This window comes from Lonchura striata, chromosome 15, assembly GCF_050655825.1.
Source record: "Lonchura striata isolate lonStrDom1 chromosome 15, ASM5065582v1, whole genome shotgun sequence".
Lineage (NCBI taxonomy): Eukaryota > Metazoa > Chordata > Aves > Passeriformes > Estrildidae > Lonchura > Lonchura striata.
The window spans coordinates 16,303,286-16,326,856 of NC_140717.1; the positions used below are offsets into that span (position 1 = coordinate 16,303,286).

General features: G+C 50.1%; 1 protein-coding gene across 13 annotated transcripts in view; it reads right to left on the reverse strand.

Annotated features, from left to right (window-relative positions):
* Positions 1-54: 54 nt before the first annotated feature.
* Positions 55-23,571, reverse strand: part of RIMBP2 (RIMS binding protein 2) — a 98,012-nt gene continuing 74,495 nt past the window's right edge. For 6 of the 13 annotated variants that reach the window (XM_085593395.1, XM_085593394.1, XM_085593393.1 and 3 more), the window contains 14 exons: positions 23,130-23,239; positions 21,906-22,712; positions 19,863-20,014; positions 18,355-18,807; positions 16,537-16,680; positions 15,032-15,190; positions 11,273-12,751; positions 9,270-9,387; positions 8,360-8,544; positions 6,931-7,099; positions 5,440-5,543; positions 4,469-4,540; positions 3,887-4,021; positions 55-1,543 (listed from right to left, as the gene is read on the reverse strand). In XM_085593395.1, coding sequence (XP_085449521.1) covers positions 1,352-1,543; positions 3,887-4,021; positions 4,469-4,540; positions 5,440-5,543; positions 6,931-7,099; positions 8,360-8,544; positions 9,270-9,387; positions 11,273-12,751; positions 15,032-15,190; positions 16,537-16,680; positions 18,355-18,807; positions 19,863-20,014; positions 21,906-22,712; positions 23,130-23,239 — 4,279 coding nt within the window. In that variant the 3' untranslated portion in view covers positions 55-1,351. Of the gene's footprint in view, positions 3,318-3,886; positions 4,022-4,468; positions 4,541-5,439; positions 5,544-6,930; positions 7,100-8,359; positions 8,545-9,269; positions 9,388-11,272; positions 12,752-15,031; positions 15,191-16,536; positions 16,681-18,354; positions 18,808-19,862; positions 20,015-21,905; positions 22,713-23,129; positions 23,240-23,571 lie in introns of those variants that run through there. The other 7 variants (XM_085593392.1, XM_085593403.1, XM_085593399.1 and 4 more) reach the window with 5 other exon arrangements.

Genomic DNA, 23,571 nt, shown 5'->3' on the forward strand with positions numbered 1-23,571 from the left:
CTGACACGAGAAGCCAGCAGCTGACACAGTGGATTTATGAAACATACTGCACTCTACAAAATATCAAATTATTTATTTATATAAAATATAATACACAACAATTGTACACATGCACACACCCACACAGTACTTTACCACAAATGTAGGGCAGTTATTTTCTTTAATTAAATGTTATAATCTAGCACACGGTATTTTACAGTAATTTACATTGTTATCTGAAGACACAATGGGGAAGCTTTGATCATTCATTTATAAACCTTCCATAAATTACAAAAAGAAAGGCAGTCTGAAAAGTATGTATAAACAGTAAAAACAATTTACAAATGGACAAGAATTACAAAATAGTAACAGCCAATGACTGCCATCGGTGTGTGGGATTATTTTTTGTGATATGCCAATGTTGAATTCTGATTTGATTGGAGCCTGGAGCAGCCCTGGGTGGGCTGTGCCTGTGACCCAGTTTGTCCTTGCACTGTGGATGGACTTTAGCCTCAGCCTGCCAGCAGCAGTATGAAAATGCCTTTTAACCTAGGACTGAGCCTGCGCAGGGAAACGGGGGAGCAAACGGGTTGTGCTGTGGAGTTGGTTTTTCCCAGTGGCTTAGAGCAGGGAGCCCCGGAACTGGAGGCTGCAGGGCTGAAAGGGGTGAGGTTCTGAGCAACTTACCCTGCCTGGGTCCATGGAGTGACAATGACAGACCAGGACAAGGCTTTGGTTTTTACTGGGGCAGCAAAAACTGAAAAGCGTTCAGCACAGCACTTCCACTCTCCCAGGAGCTGTCAGACATGGATGGGGGCAGTAACTGCATTATCTGGAATTTCGTGGTGGAGGGAGGATGGAGACAGCTGAATACACAGTACATACAAAGGATACGCTGCATATTTATTAGACAGTACAAATCATTGTGCATTAATAAGGCAAACATCAAGGCTGATTTAACTAGGAGTTTCAAGACCATTTTTGTTAATGACTGGATACAGTGGGGTGATCTCTCTGAACTAGCAATCAGTGAAGAGAGTTTTCTCCCCTCACTCATGGTTAAAGGAGGCTAAAGGCTGAGATTTTTCCAATGGAGTTGTAGGTGTTGAGGTGACTTCAAATAAAACCATGTTCTGGTCTTAATCCCACAACTTTTTTTTTTATTTTTAAATTTTTAAAAAATGTTTTTGCAACAATAAATCCATTTCCCTTTTTTCTTGCTGTTTTGATTAAGCAATTGGCATGATTCTATTGATGTCGAAAATGCAAAGGTCTGGTAAAGTACTGCATAGTCATGAAAGCCCTAGTTTTAACTTTAAAAAAAAAAAGTACACAGACTGGAAGCTTTACAAGTTGTCCAGGAGCACATGACTCATTTCACTGCACCAAGCCTTTTCAGCAGTTTCTTGCCTTTGGAAAGCAGCCCCTTTTTCTTTTTCGAGGCCATATCCCTGCCTCTCCCGGGACTACCAGAGCCCATCACAGGTGACGGAGGTGACCCGGAATGGAGATGGACTGTGGGGGATGGAGCTCTCCGGGGTGTACCTGTATTCTCAGGAGGAACCTATTGGTACATTGTTATCATTTATTCAATCTTTGAACGCTTCAAAGCCATCAGCAGCAAGAAACTTGGCAACATCACATCTCCCATTACCCACTTAAACAAAAGGGCTGGTTTCTTACTCCTCTCTGGCTTAAAGTACTGCGTGGGCTTATGGAAAATACATCCATTTAGAGAAAAAAAAATAGAAATAGAAAACCCACCAATGAAGCCCAGTTTTGGTTATACCTTTTTAAAGGAAAAGTTGGATACACTTGCTTTGCCAGAATTCTGGCCACAATAGCCACAAAACTGGCTTTGGTTTTTCATTTCAGTACTAATAGTACTAAAATGGAGAGGGATACTTTCAGCTATAGATTTAAGAAAAATAAATATGTTAATTACTACAGATTAGCAATCTATAGAAGCCAAACTCTTTTCAGAAGAAATTACTTAAAATGCTACATGATCACTTACTTTTTAATGTCCTTTAAATGCCTTTTCTTTAAAATTGGCTAGCAAACTTTATGTACAGATTAGAGAAGATGGCACACTGGCTTAAAAAAAAAAAAAAAAGAAAAAGAAAAAGCTAAAATGAACCTTAATTGCAATCAAAGAAAGCTTAAAGGCCCTGAGTGCTTGATGTGTTTGCTGCAGCTATGAGGTTGTTAGATGACAGCATTCCTAAATATTTTGAACAGCTTTTTTTTTTTAGCCATTAAAAGCACTTGGATGAAAATGCTAAAATTACAAATACTCAGCCTATCCTAACTACAGTGCCCAGCTGGCAAAATGGTTACTATCAATTAAGATGATATTTTCATAGTAGAATCCATGCTGTAGGGAGGCCTGCTAGCTTTTAGTTCAAGTTAAAACATCAGCAATTTACTGGCCTGTTGTGCAACAGTGAGTTAAGCAAAGGGGCTTCAAGCCTACTTTGATTTTAAATCAAGGTCTAATTCTAATGAAAAATAAAAAAAAACAAACCAAAACAACTTGGTAAAGCACCCCAACGTACACCTGAAGATACCAGATATCGAGTCTAATGCATTCATTCAGTGAGCTGCATGTTTCAGGTCGAGACTCTTATTGCATTGGTAAACCAAACAGTTGCTAATATTGCAAATGTACACTCGCTAGGAAAATCCGAGTAAATTGTACCACAGGAGGGATTTTATTCAGAACTGTTGAATAGTTGGTCTTAGGCAAACTGGGGAATAATCGATTGTGGAAAACCCATTTTAAGGCAGACAATTTAAGCAGTGAGTCTGAGTGCAGTGAGTTTCAGAACCAACTATCCCCGTGTGAGCTACCGTCCGTGCCAGCCTCCCGCTGGCTCTGCAGGGGCTGCAGCTGTTGTGCTTTTCTCGTGACACAGGAGCTTGGAATTTTTACATCCCAGCTTGGCTAGCAATGCAATATGCAGCTTTGTTTGGAGGGTAGTTAGACATCAAACTCTCCTCTCTATGTAAACATAAACACTGAGCTCGGGAAGAAATATGTTCCAAACGCTGACCTTCGGAAAGGGAGGGCCGATGATTGCAGAGGGGTCCTGTTTTAAAGGATTTGTCTCCCAAGAAAGGAGTGGCCTTGACTAGGTACAGCAAAGGCATTCAGCCTGTTCTTTGTGGCCAAGGGGTTTGGAGACATATTTCTTTTCTCTTCCCCCACAATTAAGTTTCAAGACTTGCATTAGATAGCCAGGTAGCTTTAATTGAAATCTCTATTGGTATCTTCAGTTGCTCACTTACGTGAAGGCTACATTGCCTTATTAAGGTGTGAAATGAACACTCTTCTTCTGTTTCCAAGCAGATGAGCAAAGAAATAAAAATATATATAAAATATATAATATATAAAAGTATTGCAGTGATGAAACAAAACCAAAAATGAGATACTCTAAACATTGTTAATTCTTTCATGAAAGAGAAGTCTCTGAGCAATTATTATCACCAGTTGGAACAGGAAGTTATAAGGATTAAGAGACGACCGCCGTCAGTCCATCAGCTGCAGTTACAGTTTGTATTTAGAGGAACACTGGTACCAGTCTTTTTTGCACAAGAACTTTTTTAGCAAGAGCAATTTAGAAGCTTTGGGAAATGGCCAGGAAAGAGCTGCTTAAGCTCAGGTTATGAAGGACGGTACTGTAATGACTGCAATCAAACAGCCAATTTAGTTTCTCCATTTACAAATGTAACGAGCTAGCGAAGGCTAAAGTCATTTTCCCTCCTGTTTTATTTTATATATTTGAAAGATAATTTTAAATGGGCAAATGAATTTAAAAGTAATGTTAAAAGTAATGTCTAAATTATACATGAGACAGAATGAAATGGAAAATGAAAATTGAAGTGTTTCTCAGGGGTTGCTTACCCTTTTTGCCTTGGCTCTCATGGGCGTGTCGTGGGCGTAGTGCGAGGGTGCGTCGGAGAGAAAGACTTCAACATCGTCAGGCACTTCTTCGAGGAAGTTGGAAGGAACCAGCCCCTTCTGTCCATTGAGCTCTCCCTGTGGGCAGAGGGGAGGCTCAGCGAGGGCTTCCATCTCACCACATTTATTCCCAAGGGGCAGGGACGTATTTTTCACAGAATCACAGAATTACTGCACTGGAAGAGATCTTCAAGATCATCGAGTCCAACCTGTTCCCTGACACCTCAACTAAACCCTGGCACCCAGTGCCACATCCAGCCTTTGTTAAACACATCCAGGGATCCACATCCACTCCACCACCTCCCCGGGCAGACAATTCCAGTACTTTATCACCCTTTATCAACAATTCCAGTACTTTATCACCCCTTTTTGCCTATTTCAAAGCTGGCGAGGAAGAGGAAATTCCCATCTCAGGTCCCTGGGGAGGCTGAGAGCTCACACAATTCCACATCCCCTCCCCAGGCTGGTGCTTGGTAGCTGGGGAAGCTGGGAGCAGTTCGGGGTGAGGCAGCAGACCCAACTTACATAGTAAAATCCATCTTCATCGATCTCACCAAAGACAGTGATGATGTCCCCAGTGCAGAACGTCAGCTCGGCCTGCGGGGAAGGAGCAGGGACAGGCAGCTCTTAGGCAAAGATCAGCCTCTATTGATAGGGAAACCATTCAGATTTCTCCCCACTCTTCATGTTAAGACTCTGGTGAAACCAAATTGATCTTTGAGAGCCAAACCTCTTGTTTTATCCCTTGGGGATTTTTCCTCAGCTTGCTAAGCCTGGCTCCTGTCCTGCTGTGTGTGGACACCCACAGGGCTCCCCGTGACCAACAGCCAACACATCCAGGCCTTGCAGAACCTGCACAAGCTCTGAGGCTCTGAACTGCAGCTTCAAAGGGCCCCTAAATCCATCCTGGTGAGGGGGACCAGCTCAGGGACAGGACATGCCCAGCTCTGCCCTGTGTGAGGTGCAGAAGAGCTCAGGGAGCTGCTCGGAGTGCAAGGCACCTCTGGACATCCTCCAGCCCAATTCCTGAGGCGCAACATTCCTGCACTGGAGCTGTCCTGGATTCGCTTCAGCAAAACCTTCACAGTGGGCAGCTCCACTCTGATCAGCACACAGTGCACTGGGCTCTTTTAATTGTCTGTGGCTTAAATGTGATTAGGGCGGGGCCTTTAAATTATGTTTAATTTCCTGTGGTCATGGGAGAGAGAACAAACAAAATCTTCGCAATACATCAGCACAATTTATTTGATTTGTTGGCCAAACTACTTTGAAGCGCCATAATTTAGAAAAATATTTGGTTCAGTAAGAAACAGAAAACAACCCAGGCTGTGTTTTAAAGCACCAAGTCCCACGTATTTCAAAATTCACTTTCTCCTTTAAAAAAATTCCGGAGTGTTCTACAATTCACCAGTTAAAAACAAAACCAAACATTTAAAGGATGACTGAGGGAGCTCCCAGGTTCTGTGCCCCCAGCCCCAGCTCAGCTCTGCCCCTACCTCCACGTCCACGTTGGGGGAGCTCTCCCTGGGGTCGTAGTCATAGAGGGCCACCATCCTCCGGGTGCTCAGCGGCTGCTGGCGGCCACTGCGCCGGCCGCGCTCTGCTCCGGCGGGGCAGCGAGGCAAGAGAGAGAGTTACTGCTGCAGGCACTGCATTACTGCTGCGGCCACGGGGGTTATAGGTACTGCATTACTGCTGGGGGCATGGGGCCTACTGGTACTGCGTTACTGCTGCGGCCACGGGGGTTACTGGTACTGCATTACTGCTGGGGGCACGGGGGTTATTGGTACTGCATTACTGCTGCGGGCATGGGGGTTACTGGTACTGCATTACTGCTGCGGCCACGGGGGTTATAGGTACTGCATTACTGCTGCGGCCACGGGGGTTATAGGTACTGCATTACTGCTGGGGGCATGGGGGCTACTGGTACTGCGTTACTGCTGCGGCCACGGGGGTTATAGGTACTGCATTACTGCTGCGGGCACGGGGGTTACTGGTACTGCATTACTGCTGGGGGCACGGGGGTTACTGGTACTGCATTACTGCTGCGGGCACGGGGGTTACTGGTACTGCATTACTTCTGGGGGCACAGGGGTTATTGGTACTGCAGTTATTGGCACTGCATTTACTGCCACAGGTACTGGGGTTACTGCTAAAATTACTGTAGTTACTGCTAAAGTACTGCAGTTATTGCTACAGGCACTGGGGTTACTGCTAAAGGCACTGGGGTTATTGGTACTGTAGTTATTGGTACTGCAGTTACTGCTAAATTACTGCAGTAATTGGTACTGCAGTTACTGCCACAGGTACTGCAGTTATTGCTACAATTACTGCAGTTATTGGTACTGCAGCTCCTGCTAAAATTACTGTAGTTATTGCTAAAGGCACTGCAGTTACTGCTAAATTACCGCAGTAACTGGTACTGCAGTTCCTGCCACAATTGCTGCAGTTATTGGTACTGCAGCTCCTGCCAAAGCCCAGCCCTGCTGCAGCTGCTGCTCACGTTCTCCCCAGCAGAGCAGGAGCAGCGTGGGCACTGCTCTGGCACGGCTGGAAGCCGCAGGGGCCGTAGGAGCCCGGGCAAAGGGCGTGCAGCCAGCACGCTCACCAGCTGTGATCACAGGCTCTGGCTCTCTGTTCCGAGGCACAGAACCCTCCCACACTGCCCACAGACTCCACAGTCAGGGACTGTGTTCTGTGCCAGAAATATTTCAGGACACAGAACCCTTTTTTTTTTTTTAATTTTTTTTTGAATCAGGAAAGAAAACAATAAGTGGAGTGGGGAAGCTGCAGGTCCCCATTTGCAGCAAATGCTGTCACCAAGACTAAATATTGGTTGTATAAAGTCATCCAGACACTGACACAGAAAGTATCCCCTGGGGCAGTAAATGACTGTAAAATGTAGGTGGATCTGCTTAAAACCAAGAGGCAAAGTGGATGCAGCCAAGCTAAGAGACCCAAAGTGTGAAGTCTGTGTTTCCCCTTACCGATTTTCTCAATTGGAGTGTTCAAAGGAAGGAAACCTTGCTTAAGGAGCTGATCCATCATCTCTTCATCATCTGCTTGTATCTCAGAGACCATGTTACATGGGATAAGGCCAACCCTTGCACAGGTTTCCCCACGGTAAAATCCATCAGCATCTTTGTCCCCATAAACCTGATATTCAAAGAAAGATAATATTGGTCAAGAAGGTTTTAGCATTTAGGAACTTTAGTGTAGGCTAAGGGTTACTAAAGCATAGATGACAACTGCGGTTTAGATGTGGAATTATATTAATTTTGGACCACTCTGACTTGGGTTATAAAACTGGAATTGTTATATTTATTTGAATTCTGACTTCAGATACATAAGCAGAATTTGGACTTTTTTTTTGTTGTTGTTTTTGGCAGTGAAGGGGACAAAAAAGTACATTAAAAACCATCAGTTTTTGCTGTGCTGAGCCAGATGTTTACTTGATGTTTATGGAATCGTTATGGCACTATATTCAAAATGAAACATTTGCAAAATTGTGCCAAAATATTATTATTTTTATTCAAACAACTTTTATATGATCAAAAATGCTTATCTCATACACAGAGTACTTAAGCTCTGCTATTGTCTTTTGATTTAATTTAAAATCATGACTTAATATATTAAAAAAACCCTGACTGAAATGCACGTCCTTGCAGAGGAAAAGAAACTCTTAAAGTTCTTTTTTTTTGGCAAAAACAACGTAACGTGTGAGGCAAGCAAAACACTGAAGGAAGTGTTTAACAGCACAAAGCCTGTGAGTTGGGTGCAGGCATTTGTGTTAGGACCCAGCCCAGCACAGTGGAAGGCAGTCAGTATTTGAACAGCTCTAATTACAATTTAATCTCTGAAATGGGTGATGTCCAAAGGACTGGGTGCCCTGACAGAGCCCAGCCTGCCCAGCCCTGCTGGCCCTCGGCCGATGCCGTGGTGTTCCACACCAAAGTGTCAGAAAAGGGAACAGGACACCCGATTTAGGGTCTGAGTGCACCTGAAGTGTGTGTTTGCTAGCAGAGCTCAGCATTTAGAAATGCAGCAGCTCTGGCCTGGTGCAGCACCTGCACCTCTGGGGCTCCTCTGCAGCAAAGATGCTTCCTGAAGCAGCTCCTCCTGCAGGGTTTGTGGCAATGCACATAGGGAGCCTCAGAGCCCAGTCTGGGGCTCAACCCAAATCTTTAATACAGACTGGCCCTAACTGAGCAACTTTGAGATTTTTGGCCCTAACTGAGCAACTTTGAGATTTTTGCCCATTTTGAGATTCTCTTAAGCCATTAGCCCTGGATATTAATTACCAGGTCTGGTGAGACTTAGAACCAGAAGCTCTGAAGGAAATCCCCTGGACCTGGGCACACAGGCAGCTTTCCCCGACTGGGAGAGTGGCAGTGCCTCCTCTGCTCCAGGTCTCACCTTAATGATCTGTCCCTCCTTAAACGGCAGCTCCTCCTCGGCAGCATCGGGGTTCGGGGACATCGTCAGTGGATCGTAGTCAAAAAGTGCAACAAATATTCGAGTAGAGAGATCTTCTGTGCCAGCATCTGTTTCAGATTCCTCATAAAGGTCTGGGGAGAGATGGTCATGGCCACCATAGCCGTCTGTGAAAGCAAATTCAGAAAAGAACAATTCAGTAACACAAGTTGGCCTCATCATCCAGCTCTCCCAGTTACTATTTGAAACATGATTGGCATTTCAGTGAAAAAAAACCCAAACATCACTGCATGTCCCATAAAGCTTGGTGGGTTTTTTGTTGTTGTTGTTTGGGTTTTTTTTAGCAAATTGCTATTTAAAAAAAAAGCTTATAAAACCTGCACTGGAAGTTGGGCTGATTTCCTGTACCAGACTGACATTTGCACAGCTCACGTAGGAAAGCCATTTTTGTTAGGTTTGCAAGAGTTTGCCATGAATTAATGAAAAAAGCAGTCAAGAGAATGGCACGTGAACACAAAATGATGGCTGAGGAGTGGCAGGATGCATGGCTGGATGGATGCCTGGACGGCCAGACTGGTTTCACTGACCACAAAGTAACCTGCCAGCAGATTCCTTCTGAGGTGAGATCCAGCTGTAGCTGAGCTTAAGTGAGCTCAGACCATCTCGAGAGCCACTGACGGGGATGAAAAGGCTCCCAGCAGTGCCAGTGGCTGCTGCTCACGGCCCGGGGAGGCCCCAGCACATCATTTCAGCAGAGCTGCCTGCAGCCCATCTCACCCCCTCAAAACCAGGAGCAGCCTGGCTCCAGACAAGTCTGCTGCTCGTTTTTAAGGATTTCCTTCCCAACTCTGAGGCCGCAAAGAACAGGAATGCACGGATCTGTCCAACTAACCAATGGAAGGGACCAACAGGGGCCGAGACCTTTGTGGCACTGCACTGCCATGGGAGGACCTTCGCCCTGCATGCTCCACCCTGTCAGGCCGTCCCGCAGAGGCTGGGTTACCTAAAAGCTAAAAAACAACAACAGAAAGAACAGGGTCGTCAGTACCATGCATGGCAACATCGTGGTTACGCGGCTGGACATTCATCAGCTCAATCACAATTGGAAGCATAAGCTCTAAAGGCAACTAAACTTAGTTTTTAACTGAAAGGTTAGCTGAAAAGTGAGCACTGCTACCAGGCAAACCTGCAAAAGAAAAGAATGGTTCCCTGATTTATGGCAGAGCTTTGTAAACCAACAGTCACACATCAGAACAAAAAGCAAAGAAAAGAATAATTCTGGAAATATTCTTTTGCCTTTGTTGTTGCGGCTAAAGTGGCGTTTGGGTGTCCTGGAGAGTGGCACGGGCAGGCTGAGAGCCGGGCAGGGCAGGGCAGGGCACAGCGGCAGTCCCGGAACGGAGGTGCCTCCCGGGCAGATCTGGTGGCCCGGGGCTCTGGAGGTGCCTCCCAGGCAGCCCTGGTGGCCCGGGGCTCTGGAGGTGCCTCCCGGGCAGCCCTGGTGGCCCGGGGCTCTGGAGGTGCCTCCCGGGCAGCCCTGGTGGCCCGGGGCTCTGGAGGTGCCTCCCGGGCAGCCCTGGTGGCCCGGGGCTCTCTGGTCCTGGCCAGCCGTGCCTGGCAGGGTGAGGAGGGCTGCAGGCTCCATCTGGGCACAGCTGGCTCTGCCCAGCACACGCTGCTGCAGGCTGTGCTGCAGGCTGTGCTGCAGGGGCTGTGCTGCAGGGGCTGTGCTGCAGGATGTGCTGCAGGTCTGTGCCAGCTCTCCGAGCTCCTCCTGGTCCCTGGCACTGGCACAGCTGTCACCGCTGGCGCTGGCAGAACTGTTGGGCTCATTCCAGCCAGAGCCGGGCAGCTCCCGGGGCCTCTGCTCTGGTGTGGAACGGCCAAAACGGGCTCTGCTCCCCGGGGTGCTGCAGGCAGAGCTGCAGAACGGGCTCTGCTCCCCGGGGTGCTGCAGGCAGAGCTGCAGAACGGGCTCTGCTCCCCGGGGTGCTCAGGCAGAGCTGCAGAACGGGCTCTGCTCCCTGGGTGCGTCCCTGATGCCCGGAGGCTCCTCTGGACATGCTGGGCAGAAATGCAAAGAGGCACGGTCGTGCAGAGTATCCCTGGCAGACGTGCAATGGCCCTGGGCGCCCCTCGGAAGCAGCTCTGTGCCTGCATCCTCCTGCAGAGATGCAGTCTGCAACTCCAAAGGCAAGAAGAGATGGTCTGACAAGGACGGCAGCGCGGTGACAGTGCAGAGATAAGGCAGAAAATGAAAATGATGAAGCTGTGACTCCACAAATCTGGGTCACTGTCACACTGGGGGAGAATCTTGATTCTTGTCTTGAGATGTTCCATGATAAAGAGCATATCCTGAAAATTCTGGGAATGAGGTGAATAAAAACAACACGATGAAATGAATTCCTTGACAATAATAACAAAAAAAATTTAAAAATATGGATGAAACATTTTTCCAGTTAAAAATGCAGCTTTTTTTTTTTTTTTTTTTTTTTGAGCAACATTCAGATGGGCAAAATAAAGAAAAGCAATCTTTTGGAAAAATTATAGTTCAGCTAACCCTTAATTAAAATTTAGATTCAGTTGTCCTTTAATAAAAGCAGCCATCATTGTAATTTGTTTGGGGGGAAAATCATTGCAAAGCAAATTAATCTGATTTCGGCATGACACAAAAGAGGACGATAAATGAAAATGCAGAGTAATAAACCAAAATGAATGGGGGGGAAAAAAATGGGGGGAAACGTAGCAGATGGGTCCAAAGGACAGACTTTAAAAATCAATTTGGGAAAAAAAAAATTAAGAAAGAAGAAGAAAAAAAAAGAACGAAAAATAAAGAGAATAAAGAAAACAGACGGATTTGGCAAGCAGATGTTAGAAGGAAGATACTTCACACACCAGAGAGTCTTGTGCGTCTCTGTGGGACGGCTTTGCAAGGGCAGCGCCCGCCCTGGGCTCAGCAGGTTTGGGGTCGCTCTTCCAGCCCCCCTGCAGCTCCCGGTTGTCCGAACGGTCCCTGCGGCCCCTGGGAGCCTCGGGCCCCGCCAGCGGGGCTCCCGGCTCCCCGAAATCCTCCTCGATGCTGCTCTGCCGCGTCAGGGTCCTCCTGCGGGCCAGAGCGGGCCGGGAGCACTCCTGGTCACCGACCCTTGGGGGTCCAGCGCTGTGCCAGGGCTCCTCTTCCTCACTGCCACTCCTGAAACTGTGTCTGAAATTGTGCCGGGGCTCCTCTTCCTCACTGCCACTCCTGAAACTGTGTCTGAAATTGTGCCGGGGCTCCTCTTCCTCACTGCCACTCCTGAAACTGTGTCTGAAATTGTGCCGGGGCTCCTCTTCCTCACTGCCACTCCTGAAACTGTGTCTGAAATTGTGCCGGGGCTCCTCTTCCTCACTGCCACTCCTGAAACTGTGTCTGAAATTGTGCCGGGGCTCCTCTTCCTCACTGCCACTCCTGTGTCGGACACTGAGCCGGGTCCGCTCTTTATCACCACCCTGCTGGGGTCTGACACCAAACCGGGGCTCCTCTTCCTCACTGCTTCTTTGGGGTCTGATACCAAGCTGGGAGCGCTCTTCATCACTGCCCCGTTGGGATCTGGTGCTGTGCCAGGGCTCCTCTTCCTCACTGCCACTCCTGTGTCTGAAACTGTGCCGGGAGCGCTCTTCCTCACTGCCCCTTTGGGCTCTAACACCAAGCCGGGAGCGCTCTTCATCACCGCCCCACTGGGGTCTGACACCGAGCCGGGACCACTCTTCCTCGCTGCCCCTCCTGTGTCTGAAACTGTGCCGGGGCTCCTCTTCCTCGCTGCCCCTCCTGTGTCTGAACTGGTGCCAGGGCTCCTCTTCCTCGCCGCCCCTCCTGTGTCTGACCTTGTGCCAGGGCTCCTCTTCCTCGCTGCCCCTCCTGTGTCTGAACTGGTGCCAGGGCTCCTCTTCCTCGCCGCCCCTCCTGTGCCTGACCTTGTGCCAGGGCTCCTCTTCCTCGCTGCCCGCCGGGGCCGCGACCCCGAGCCGGGGCTCCTCGTCCTCGCTGCCGCAGTCCAGCCCGCTGTCGGGGCTGCGGGACCGGCACTGCCGGGCTGCGCATCCTCGCTGCTCCGGGGCCGGCTCCTCCAGCCCTGGCACTGCCCGCTTGGCCGGGCACCAGGGGCTGTGCTGCTGCTCTTGACCGCGGGGCCTGCGAGCTCTAGGGCCTCTAGCTACCCGGGGGTTCTTTCTGTGGGCCATACCTACACCCTGCTTGTACAGCAGTTCAGAGTATTCACCGTCCTCTTCAGCCACTTCTGGAATACTGAAAAGCCTTTTACTGTGGCGTGTCTGCTGGGGAAAGCCAGGCTGTTCCAAAAAAGTGGCTTCAGTGGTCTTATTCTTATCGTACTCCTTAAGAGTATGTAATGTTAAAAACCAGAAAGGGAACAAAGAGTGTGTGACAAAAATAAAATGGGAGGGAAAAGGGAGAAAAGAAAAATAAAGACAGAATTAGTTTTAGAGCAATGGCAACGTAAGACATGCAGCTTATATTATGAAAAGGATGTCGTGCTTTGAATGAGGATCTGTGAAAAATAAAGGTGTGATTAAGAAGTTGCTGGGTGCCAGGTACAACATGAGAGGTCAGTACAAACAACTGAGTGATGCTCTTAACAAGAATAAACTCATGCATTTGAAACGGAGTAATGAAAGCCACAAGCAGGTTCCAGCATGGTGGGTGAGAATGGCATTAAAACCCCTTCCTTGCCCCGTGCCAAACTGCCATCTGATTTTCTTTGTCACCAGAACCCATAGCTGAGAATGACGGCTCTGCCCTAGCAAGCTTGCTTGCTTTGCATCTCTTAAAGCTTCCTATGTAAGTAGTAAATACCTTCAGTCTCCTGTCAGAGGAGAGCCATTCCACAGCCATCATTAAAGGAGTTCTGGTTTCCTTTCCAAAATTCTAAAAAACCTGCACATTTTTAAAGCTTGGCTTCCAGGGAAAGCCCCCTGGGACACAGGCTGCTCTCTGATGTCACTTGGTCTGCACTGCCATCAAATCTCTCATCATGATCTTGGACCTGCTTTATAAAACCAGTGCTTGAAAATCAACCCGTGAGCAGAAGTAAGTCTCTGTTTGTGCCAGAAGCAGGTAAAAGCTACCCCAGCCTGGGTAAAACAAGCATTCTGGATATGCCAGATACATTTACAATTTTTCTATTCCATTTCCACAAACCACAGGCTGCTCTGCCAAAGAGCCCTGGGAGTGCCTTGGCTGGGCTCTGGAAGAGGGAAGGGAGCACAGGGCTGGAGATGCTGGCTCTGACTCCAGGATTACTGATTCTGCATCAGAGATCATGTCTCCTTGTGCCTAATGCCAGATCAGGGGCACCTCTGGGCTCAACAACCCCAAAATAGCATCAGATCCTCCTGGAGATAGCAGCACCTCCCTCTGAGCATGCTAAACTTAGCTGCTGTTTGGGCATTGTCCCCTTCCAGGCAGAGGAAACCTCCTAAATTACTTTAGACTGTTTCACCTATTTTCCTTTGTTTTTAAAATGTGTGTAACACCTGTGAAACTTGAGAGAAAGCACCACAGAAATGGAAAAAAGATCAATAAGCATGAACTACATCAAGAGAAGCCTGCAAACCTTAGCAGGTCAAAAACTATTTCCTACACCAGTTAAGGTTCTAGAAGTTTCTCAATATCAACACGGGTAATACTAATTTAGATCCAAGAAGTAAATACACCTTCTGATGCATAAAGAACAAGATGTCTGGGGATTATTCTTTTTTCCAGGGGAAGTGGGTACAATGAGCTCGCAGAAGGATTTTGGTTTCAACCTTCATGTTGGTGCAGTAATACAAACACTGCCAATTCCTTTTTTGAAAAAGTACCTGTCTCACTGCAGAGAGTATCAGAATAAAAGGACTGAATTTACAGCACATGAAAGCAGTCATAAGAATGCTCAGAATTCTTGTATGCACGACAAAATAGTACTGATTTTAGTTGAGTAACAATCTACTGAAGAAAAAGTTAATCTGTGGGATTGCGCTTTCTAAGAAAACACAGTAATTACTGCACACATAAAGAAGCAAGTACAATTTGCATGTACAAATATCATATGGCAAATATATATCCAGTACTGGGTGTGTTTAGTGTCCTGCATATGCTTTAGTTGTTGCACTGAATTTTCTTTCTTTCTTGATGAATATTCCTGTATTAAAGCAATATTTCTGGAACATATTTCCTATTCTCTCTGGCAATTCCCTAAAATTCAGAGCACAGGGAGTTCTGACAAAGCAGAAACAACTCCCTTTCTTACAGGAACGCTTTAAGCCTGTGGAAGGGATGGGACTAGCACTGGGTACATGGACAAATCACTCAGACAGGAAAAACATAAGTTGTTTTATAAGTTTTTACAAATCTTGCTCAGAAAGAACTCATTTTTTGGGGTAGCACATGCAGTGTATCTTCACAGAGACAAGGAGGGTCCCCAGACGCAGAACAGGAGCAATCACACGTAGGAAAGTCGTCTGTTGGTTCAAGTTGGCCTGTCAGTGAGAGCCAAGCAGGTTCCAGGTGCATTAACGCTGCCCAGCTGCAGCTCCCCGGCACAGAGGCTGCACGCCTGCAGCTCGGGAGCGGCCGAAGGGAGCCCGGGGAGCACCCAGGGGTGCCCGAGCCCTCACCTTGAGCGCGCCGTGCGAGGTGAGGCTCAGGCGCCGCCGGCCGCCCTCCTCCAGCTGCATCTCCGAGTAGAGCTCCTCCTCATCCTCCTCCAGGATGTCGGACAGGTCGGAGCCGCGGCTGCTCTCGGTGTGGTACTCGTCCCCCAGGCAGCAGTGAGCCTGCAAGGGCAGCAGAGAGCTCAGGCTGCCAATGCTGCCTGCGCCAGGGGAGGCACAGCAGCCAGGGGAGGCACAGCACGGGGAGGGACAGCACGGGGAGGGACATCATGGGGAGGGACAGCACGGGGAGGGACAGCATGGGGAGGGACAGCACGGGGAGGAACATCACGGGGAGGAACATCACGGGCTGGGACATCACGGGGAGGAACATCACGGGCTGGGACATCACGGGGAGGAACATCATGGGGAGGAACATCACGGGCTGGGACATCACGGGCTGGGACATCACGGGGAGGAACATCACGGGCTGGGACATCACGGGGAGGAACACCATGGGGAGGAACACCACGGGCTGGGCTCTGCCCTCCCGGGCTGGGCTCTACCCTGCTGCTCCTGCCCCCTGCAAACACTGCTTGCCCATTTCTGATCGTAATTCAAGAGATCCAGTCTCAATCCCAGGTGATGGAATAAAGAATATCTCCTTTCACAGCACCAGATCTAGTTTTAGTCTTGATTAGATTCCTCTTATTAAAGGGGTCCTTCATGCATCAATGGGCTTGCTGATCAAATTGCAAAAGCCTTAGGATAATTCACATATCATCTGTTCTTTGCAGCTGTTTGTTACATCGCATTATAATTTAAAAGTGATCAGCATTTAATTCTTCCACCATTGTGGACCTTCAACACAGGAAGTCGAGTCTTTGACTAAAATTTTTTAAACCACCCCAAGACATAAAAACCCCATCTCTTTTCTAGAATTTACATCTCTCTTGAAATAAATTATTTAATATTTGTTTTCAGTGGGATTGGACTAAAAGCTGCCAGCACCTTTCCATTCCTTGGAGCCAATGCTACCTCCTGCTTGTTGCTGTCATCAGGCTGCTGGGTCACAGGTGATGCCCTGGTGGCACACAGGACCTTTCCCTTCCACTCATGAGCAGGCTGTCATTTGCAGCAGTGACACCTCACAGAAAGGACAGAGCCCAAACAGGACAGCCCAGTCACATTTTCTGTGTTCTTTGCCATCTTCATTTTTCACATTCCATGCCTGGGGCTGCTGGAAGGGAGGAGGGAGATCCCTGTGCCAAGCAGGAACAGGAGCATCCCTGCCACAGCTCAGCCTCACCTGTGTCACAGCCTGTGTCACTGGTGTCATAGCCTGTGTCACACTCTGTGTCACCTGTGTCATAGCCTGTGTCACACCCTGTGTCACACCCTGTGTCACAGCCTGTGTCACCGGTGTCACCGGCACAGCCAGAGCCCTCGGCATGCCTGGCAGAGCTGGGCTCCAGCAAGCACCCGGCTCCTGCTGACACGGGGTACAGCACCCGAGCCAGGCTGCTCACCTGCTTTCCCAGCTCTGACTCCTTCAGGAAATCATCAACCGAGGCTCCCCTGCGCTTCACCCGGGGGGAGTCGTAGCCATCCTCCTCCTCGTCCGAGTACGGGGCCGCGCTGCTCCTCTCGCTGAAAACACTCCTCCTCTCCACCTGGGGACACAAAGCCAGGGCTGTGAGGGACGCTGCCCTGCACCAGGGACACAAATACAAATATAAACGCTCCTCCTCTCCATCTAACAGAGCAGCAAAACCCAGAGCTGTGAGGGACGCTGCCCTGCACCAGGGACACAAATGCAAATACAAAGACTCAAGCACACAACATTTAAAAGCACTCATGGCTTAGAGCACTGTTAGTTCCTCCTGGCTGGAACATGTGAGGAGTTTTTCAAGAAGTTTTGCCTGTTTTATTGCCCTCAGTGTTAAACAATTACCTGATGCTATGTGCTTATCAGATGAGCTGCCAGTTCTCCTCCCTGTAGCACTTACCAAAATTCTCAGAGGCTGCCAGCAAAGACACTCCTTTCCCCTTGGCAGAGGCAGTGCATGATCAAGCCACAACAGCATTTGTGACCTCAACACACAAAAAGCCCCAGAATGAGCTCTGGGCTCCTGCTCTGAGGAGCCTCAGCAGTTCCTGCTGGCTCTGGTGACAGTGCCCAGCAGCCACCAAGAGCCAGGGGCAGGCACACAGCTCCTTCTGCAGCACTTGCCACGAGTGAAGAATTCACACCACAGGGGACTAAACCTGACAAATATCCCTGGCAGGATTTGATTTAATTTAGAATTACTTCGTCTACAAACTTCTGTCCAGCTTCCTGAATAAAACATTTCAAGCATCACTTAAGCTAATGTAATCAAACGTGGTTCAGAGCACATGTTATGTCAGCAATTTTCCAAACCAGAAAAAGTATTTCTGTTCTCTTTCCCTCTGTGGTTCTTAAATCAGCTTTCACCTCACAGGGCCAAAGAAACCAATTGTCTTTTCTCCCTCTATTACATTCCAGTCTTATTTTTAAACAAAAGGAAGACAGCTACAGATGCATATATATATATTTATCAGACCTTATTGATCCAGAGTTATTCAGGTTCTCAAAAGCTGCCTTGATTTACTGACTGTATCAAATGCATCCAAAACAGGAACAGTCAATAAGCTGGGGCTGTTAAGGCATGTGTGGACTGTCAAAATTAATGCAGTTATTTTAGAGACACAACGGGAGACTAAAAACTGGACATAACTGATGACTGCCAGATGAAGCACCAAGAAAATCCATGGAGTAAGTGACACCTCAGCTTGTGAGAAGTAACAGGCAGTTGTGAGCAGCTTGTGATGAGAAAGTAACTGGCCAGGGCAATGGGAGTATTTAAATATTGCATATTTGTGTGGAAAACCCACAGCACATTGTCAGGATGCATCCACATCAGCTGCACTGACCCCAGAGCCCCAAATGTGGGATATAAATCAGCTGGCAAAGACATGAGTCAGCGCAGCAGCCGTGGGTCATGGTGGTCCCAAACCTGGGGTGGCCTTGGGCAGCGACTGCTGGCAGCTCCCGGAGGAGCTGGAGCGGAAAGCATCTGCACACGTGCATGAAAAGGCAGCACTGAGAAGGAGAAATGTGTAAAATTCCCTGTGGATCCATGACAGCGGACACAGGAGGGCTTTATCAGCCCGGAATTCCAGAACTCTGCTTCTCAAGCTGTGGGCCTGCAGAGCTTAGGAATGGTCACCCGCTCCCCGAAGCACACCACGAGCAATCCTTGATGGCAAGCGCGGCGGCCAGCCCAGCCCAGCCCAGAGAAGCCCTGGGAAGGAGCCCTCCTTACCCTGTGGCTCTCTGCCACCCTCTGTGCAGCCTCTCTTGCCATGGCTTTTGCGACGGTGCTGGGGACCGGAGCGCCCTGGGGCTGGGGCAGGATCCTGTTGGGGGACGGGGACCTGCGGCCGGCGGCCGGGCCGGGCGGGCCGGGCGGCTCCAGCGTGGCTCCGCGCGCGGGGGACGGCGGCTCCCACGCCTCGTCCCTCCTGCCGCGGGGCCCGAGCTGCTCGTCTTTGGTTTCTGGGGCTCCGGCACTTGCTGATGGCTTCGATTTGGGAGCGGTTCTGGGGTGAGGGGTTGGAGGCACCAGGAGGTCAGCTGGAATGGCAGCAGGAGGAGAGTCCACGGACTCGCCCTGCGCTGAGAGCGTCCGCACCGTCACCTCCCGGGCGTCCAGGGCACGCAGCCGGAGCAGCTCCAGCGCCGTGCCCTCGGCTGCTGGGAACGTCACCTCGGCCACCTGTGGGCACAGAGCCACCTGTGAGCGCCCGGCCGCCCGCCAGCCTGCCCTCAGCCCGCTGGGGTCACCCCGAGACCCTGGGGACACCCTGAGCCTGCTGGGGACACCCCGAGACCCTGGGGACACCCCGAGACCCTGGGGACACCCTGAGCCTGTTGGGGACACCCTGAGCCCCTGGGGACACCCCGAGACCCTGGGGACACCCTGAGCTCCCGGGGCACACCCTGAGCCCCTGGGGACACCCTGAGCCCCTGGGGACACCCCGAGACCCTGGGGACACCCTGAGCTCCCGGGGCACACCCTGAGCCCCCGGGGACACCCTGAGCCTGCTGGGCACACCCTGAGCCTGCTGGGGACACCCTGAGCCCCTGGGGACACCCCGAGACCCTGGGGACACCCTGAGCCCCTGGGGACACCCCGAGACCCTGGGGACACCCCGAGACCCTGGGGACACCCTGAGCCCCTGGGGACACCCTGAGCTCCTGGGGGACACCCTGAGCCCCTGGGACACACCCTGAGCTCCCGGGGCACACCCTGAGCCTGCTGGGGACACCCTGAGCCTGCTGGGCACACCCTGAGCCCCCTGGGGACACCCTGAGCCCCCTGGGCACACCCTGAGCCTGCTGGGCACACCCTGAGCCTGCTGGGCACACCTTGAGCCCCTGGGCACACCCTGAGCCTGCTGGGGACACCCTGAGCCTGCTGGGGACACCCTGAGCCCCTGGGGACACCCTGAGTCCCCTGGGCACACCCTGAGTCCCCTGGGCACACTCTCAGCCCTCTGGGCACACCCTCAGCCCCCTGGGCACACCCTGAGTCCCCTGGGCACAGTCTCAGCCCCCTGGGCACACCCTCGGGCTCCTCAGAGCGAGCGGCTGCCGCGCAGCGTGGACTCCCCGCAGGGCTGGTGCCCTCCCAGCTGCTGCCCTTCACCCCCAGCCCGCTGGCAGAAGCGCTCCCGGAAAGGAGCAGTTACCCCCGAACACAGGACGGGCTCCTGCAGCTAAGGAGCCCTGCGGGGCCGTGCCAGGGCAGGGTGACAGCAGGGGACTCACCCGCTGCCCTTTGGCATAGACACCGTAACCCGTGACGCTGGCACCGTGCGACGTCCCCGTCGCCGACAGAGCCGGGGGCTTCCAGGCCACCTGCGCGGTCCCCGGCGTGGGCCCTGCCCGCACAGACACGTCCTGAGGTGGGGCTGGAGGACCTGGGCGAGACGGAGCGGTCACTCCGCAGCCGAGCTGCAGCGTGGGCTGCCAGCTGGAGCCGCGGCCTTTGCACCAGCTGAGTGAAGCACAGCTCTATTTTTTCAAGAAGTTTTTGCCTGTTTCATTACCCAGCTTTATTCAGCTGGTCCTTCCTCTGCACTGAATCAAAAAACACACCCAGTAACCTCCTAAGGCATTTACAGTGTGTTAGTGTGACAGCACACCACATACCTCCTTAATTAACAGGCATTACCCTGCTATAAATAGCTCTACTTTGGCCAGAAAGCCGAAGTAAAAATATCACGAAGATTATTAGTTCATACATTTTTCAAGCATCCTGTTGTGTTAATTTAACCAGCAAGCCCTGAGCAGGGCTGGGCTGCAGCCATCTCTGCAGAGCAGAACACAGACCTGGCTGCTGTGGGATTGCTTCTCCCAGCGAACTAAACACAGCCAGATCCTCCTCATCTACCAAAAAGGCTGCAAACACGTCAGCTGTGCTTGATACGTGTGCAAATGTCACGCCAGACCACTGGCAAACTGCCAGTGCATTTCACTGGTTTCCTGCCACTGAATTTTGTCCTCTAGTGGACATGGAAATGAAATGCTGGTCATGTTCAGGACAGTACAGGCACAACAGGAAGGTTTTGCTCATATCATCCCTGCACCTATAAAGTATTTTTATCTTGCAAGTGGAGAGTATGCAAATTGACCTAATGCTATTCTTGTCCAGGAGAGATTTTGGTTCAGGATTGAATTTCAGCTTTCCTGGTCATCCTATTTTATTGACAGCCAGCACTCCAAATTCAGCAAGGCTGCTCAGTTTACGAGGAAGGATGAATCTGATCTAACCCAGCATCTCGCCACTGACAATGACATTAATCTGCTCCTGCAGGAGAAGTCACCTTCCTTGCATTCTCCCACAACGAAGCAATCCCCAGGGTGCCTGTGCTGACCTTCACAGGCTGTGCAGAGATAGGTGTAACAGACTGCAGCGCCCGGGGCTCAGCACAGCTCCTCTTTCCTCCCATCATCAAATGGGAAATTATTCCTGATGAGTTTCAATGGTCTTGGTCATCAACATAAATGTTTGTTTTGGAATTCTGTTGCACTTTGCTGCTCATGGGTTTTTTTACATAAATTAGCTCCAAAAACTGCAGCAGCCCCATTGGTCCTGATCCTGTACTTATTTCTGTTTTTAGATCTGAGTGCCCAAGACAGAAATACTTGTATTTTTATGTGAGCAATTCCATTGCTTTGATGAATCAAGATGAGTTCAATTGCATGACACTCTATGATGGTAACTCCCATCAGTGACTCCGAATTCATCCTTTTGCTTTGCTCCAATTACTCTGAAATCAGGCATCAGCCTCTAACCACAACAGCTGCTATTTTGTTTTCTCTGCACAGCAGTGAAAAGTTGGCTTGTGTCTCTGGAAGTGCTCCCAGTGGAATGAAGCAGTGGGGAAGATTCTGGGAGCTCTGGCTCCAGCAGCTGAGGCTCCCCTGCTCCTCAGCAGAGAGCAGCTCTGCATGGCTCAGCAGACTTCGCAGCTAGAGGGGGACACAGCATGGCAAGTGCTTGGCCAATTCACTGCCTTACTTCTACTCTGGTTTTCAACACTGCTTCGATGTTCCTGAATCATGGCAAAGGGCTGACAACACTTACCAGCACTCCTAATGCAAAATCCAGGTGGGAAAAAACCTCAGACTTCCCAAAACACAACGAATCTGTTGACTTTACAAATACAAATTGTACAATGATGATTGCACCGTCACAACCAAAATACACTTACATCCCCTAAATGCTGTGCGGGTTAAAGTATTTTCTCTGGTATTTTCAAAGAAATTTATCTGAAGAGTTTTGGGGTAGGGAGGAAAATATCAAACCTGCTGGCAATGTAGAAAATTCCACAAAGGCTTCCTTTTTTTCTCGTTGTTCCAAGGGAAGCTGCCAGGGCATCTGGTGGGGCTTTGCCATGACCTTCACCTTGTAGGCCATATTGGGCTTCAAATTAAAAAAATGGTACTTGTAGCTAGCAGCCTTGACAATGTCAAACTCCTCCTCGTTCAGGAAGATGACGTGACTGTAATTGCTGTTTGTAGGGAGCCAGGACAGCTCAGCAGAGATCTGGGTGATGTTGTCCACACGGAGGTTGGAGGGGGCGACGATGACGTCCTTGCCCACCAGCAAGGTGCACTGCAGCTCGTCGGAGTTGCCCTTGCTGGTGATGCTCTGGATGGAGATCCGGTACGTGCAGGTGGAGGTGTTGAGCTTCTCTATCAGCGCTTTCGTCCTGCTGCCCAGGGCTACGTTCATCCTCACCTCCTTGTCCACCAGGACGTTGTAGCTGCTGACGGTTCCCCAGCCGGGCGGCACCACCGGCGGCTCCCAGCCCACAATAACACTTTTGGCGAGTTGTTTGATGAGGGTGATTTTTCGGGGGTAAGGCACAATGTCTTCTCCAATCTCGTCGATGTTGACGTCCAGGGTCCCTGCGCCGTTGCTGAGCAGGCTGGAGTCGATGAGGCTCGGGGGGCTGATCTCCAGCTCTCCTGCCAGAGGAGCGCCCGAGCGGTTGAGGAAGTTCTGGTCCTGCTCGCTGCTCAGCGCGCTCGACAGCCGCGCCTCGTTGTCCTGAACAAAATCCACAAAGTTCGAAGGGACGAGTCCTCTCTGGCCATCCAGCAGCTCTCCTGCAGAGAAAGAGCAAAGCCCTTAAAACCCCGAAGGGGAATACCTGGTCCGTGGCAGCGCCTCGAGAGTGGACAAGATAAGGGGCGAGGGATGAGCGAAAGCAGCAAAGAACATCCCCAGCTTGGGAACATAAAGGCTTATTAAGGAAAGTACCAGAACTGCCAGTAAGCTTTTTTGTCAACTTAAGTCTTGCCAGTAGGAAAAGCTGACACTATAAAATATTTTATAATTAGCTCTGCCTGCAAGGAGCGGCTTTGCTGGTGCAGAAACTCTTTTAATTAACACCACGATGATAAAGCTAAATTTAGCAACCGATTTAGGAGCAGACGAAGGAAAGGGTTTGGAGCGTCTCTGACAGACGAGCTGATTTCAATCTGCATGAATTAGCATGAATTGGTGCATTGAGTAAAACATACCTTCGTAGAAGCCATCCTCGTCCATGTCTCCGTACACATAGAGGTACTTGCCTGCCGTGAGAGGCAGCTCCGCCTCGGGGTTCTCGTTTGGTCCATCGAAGGGGTTGTAGCTGTGGGGTCAGGCAGAGCGCCGCTCAGAGCAGGGGCTGCAGCTCCACCCGGGGCAATTTCCCTGCGGCTCTGCATCCCTCCTGAGACACCCGACTCCGCCTGTACCCCTGAGGTCCCCTGTGCCCCAAAGCCACGTCCTTCCCCGCAGCGTTTAGAGACACCTCTCACTGAGGGCTCTTGGAAAACACTGCCCAAAATTCTCTTGGTTTTTTAGAGTGAATTAAGGAAAACTCGGTTATGGGGGTGTTTTCCAGTCACTGTATTCAATTTTATGTTCCCTTTATACAAGTTCATGAAACTTCTACAGAGGCAAGGTAAAAGAAGACAAAAA